The 2,218-nt window shown below is 33.8% G+C and overlaps 1 protein-coding gene across 1 annotated transcript; it reads left to right on the forward strand.

Annotated features, from left to right (window-relative positions):
• The first annotated feature begins 302 nt into the window (after nucleotides 1-302).
• LOC104249410 (uncharacterized) lies at nucleotides 303-1,953 on the forward strand. Its single transcript, XM_070157609.1, has 4 exons — nucleotides 303-702; nucleotides 852-1,462; nucleotides 1,600-1,656; nucleotides 1,699-1,953. Exons 1-4 carry the CDS (start codon nucleotides 303-305, stop codon nucleotides 1,951-1,953), a joined length of 1,323 nt encoding a protein of 440 aa, XP_070013710.1.
• Nucleotides 1,954-2,218: the final 265 nt, after the last annotated feature.

Raw genomic sequence — 2,218 nt, forward strand, 5'->3', positions numbered from 1 at the left:
TCTTCAGTTTTCCTTGTGATAATGTTTAGCAAAATTGTAGTTAAATTATAGTTATATTGTATTTATTATTGTATAATGTGATTGTTAAGCTAAAACAAGTTTTTTTAATCTAAATTTTAACCCATTGTTTAAAATGTATTTATTTTGTAGCTACTGACTGATATGGTGTTGGTGAAAACTGTACATGGAACTTCGAAGCAACTAGCATAAATGATTCTGCAATGTTCAAGGTCAGAAATTTCGACAAACAACACACATGTTCTTTAATGGACAATACATTCATACAACGCAAACCTACTGCCATGGTAGTTGGTAGCATGGTTATTCCAAAATATTCTGATCCTAAGACAATTTACACCCCAAAAGATATTCAATTTGACTCGTTGTCTGAACACAGCGTGAATCTAACCTACATGCAAGCCTGGAGAGCAAAGGAAAAGGCTTTACAGTTTTTGAGAGGTCATCCTGCTGACTCCTACAACAAATTGCCTAGTTATTTGTATATTCTAGAGAAGACTTATCCGGGGTCTGTAGTTAAATTGAAGAAGACAAACGATGACTGTTTCTTGTATATATTTGTTGTGATTTGTACGTCAATTAGTGGTTGGGAATATTGTAGGCCAGTTGTAGTAGTTGATGAGACCTTTTTAAAGTCAGCATACAATGGAATAATGCTAACAGCCAGTACAATAGATGCAACAAGTACTGAAGTTTTATTAGTAGAAATATTGTAGCTTGTATTCTTTTTTAGTACTTGCAGATTAATTGTAGATATATTGTAGTTTGTATATATATGTCTTCTTCTGCATTTTTACTGTAGCCAATTAATTGCTTATTGCCACATAATGTAGGTACCATATTACCATTGGCATATGCGGTTGTTGATTCAGAGAATAATGTATCATGGAAGTGGTTTTTTGAGCAATTCAAGCTCGCGTATGGTGAAAGAGCAAACATGTGTGTTGTTTCGGATCGGAATGAGAGTATCTTGAAGGCAACATTTATTATTTATCCCGGCATGCCACATTATTCATGCATGTGGCATATTTGGACAAATATATGGGAAAAGTTCAAGAAGGAACATCTTAAGCTAAGTGAATTATACTTTGCCACAGCGCGGTCATACACACTTGATGAATTTAATGAAAGGATGTCAAAGATTGAGGAGATTGACCCCCGTGTTAAAGCATACTTATACGATATTGGATATCATAGATGGTCTCGAGTACATGCAACGGTGAATAGAACTTGGACTATGACATCAAACATTGCAGAGTCGTTGAATGTTGTAACAAAATATGCAAGAGAGTTGCCGATAGTAGAATTATTAGAGTATATGAGGACCCTTCTTGAACGTTGGATGAAAGAAAAATTATTGAAAGCAAAGGGTACATTCACATACCTTGGATACAAATTCAACAAAGAGTTGGATGACAACAGAACATTGTCGCACAAGCTTAGAGTAAGATCTGATTATTTATTGAATCAAATTCATAAACAGCACAACATAGTTTTTTTGTTGATATTTTGCAGATATTTTGTATATAGCTTGATTTTAACCATATATGAATTGTTTTTTTGTTTGTAATGTACTCGTAGGTGAGGGCTTCAGCAGACTACATCCATATAGTAATAGATGGTGTGAGGCGCTATATTGTTTGTCTTGAAAACAAGAAATGTAGTTGTGGGCAATTCTAGCTTGATGAACTACCTTGTCCACATGCTTTGGCTGCTTTAAGACAAAGGGATGAGTCCTTTGAAGAATATTGTTCTCCTTATTACACAAGGGCGAACCTCTTGTGTACGTATGAAATACCAGTAAATCCGCTGCCTGATGAAAGCAAATGGAATGTGCCACAACATATAACTGAAAAAGTAGTAAATCCACCTAAAGAAGGGAAAAGGCAGCCAGGAAGACCTCAGAAAGAAAGATACAAAAATATGATGAAATAAATTCAAAGAAGTACAAGGTTTCATGCGACAACTGCGAAGGAGAAGGGCATAACAAAAGATCTTGCAAGAATGCACCCAAAATGAAATAAAATTTAATGTAGTTAACAGAATATTTGATGAAAATTTGTTGGTTAGTTCTGGATAACAGATGTTGATGTGTAATAGTTATTTTTTTAAAGATCATAATGTAATTAGTTAGGATGTTTCTATAATGAGATAATACTTTCATATATTGATTTGTTTATGAATGTTTTCTATATATATA

This window comes from Nicotiana sylvestris, chromosome 9 (genome assembly GCF_000393655.2).
Source record: "Nicotiana sylvestris chromosome 9, ASM39365v2, whole genome shotgun sequence".
NCBI lineage: Eukaryota > Viridiplantae > Streptophyta > Magnoliopsida > Solanales > Solanaceae > Nicotiana > Nicotiana sylvestris.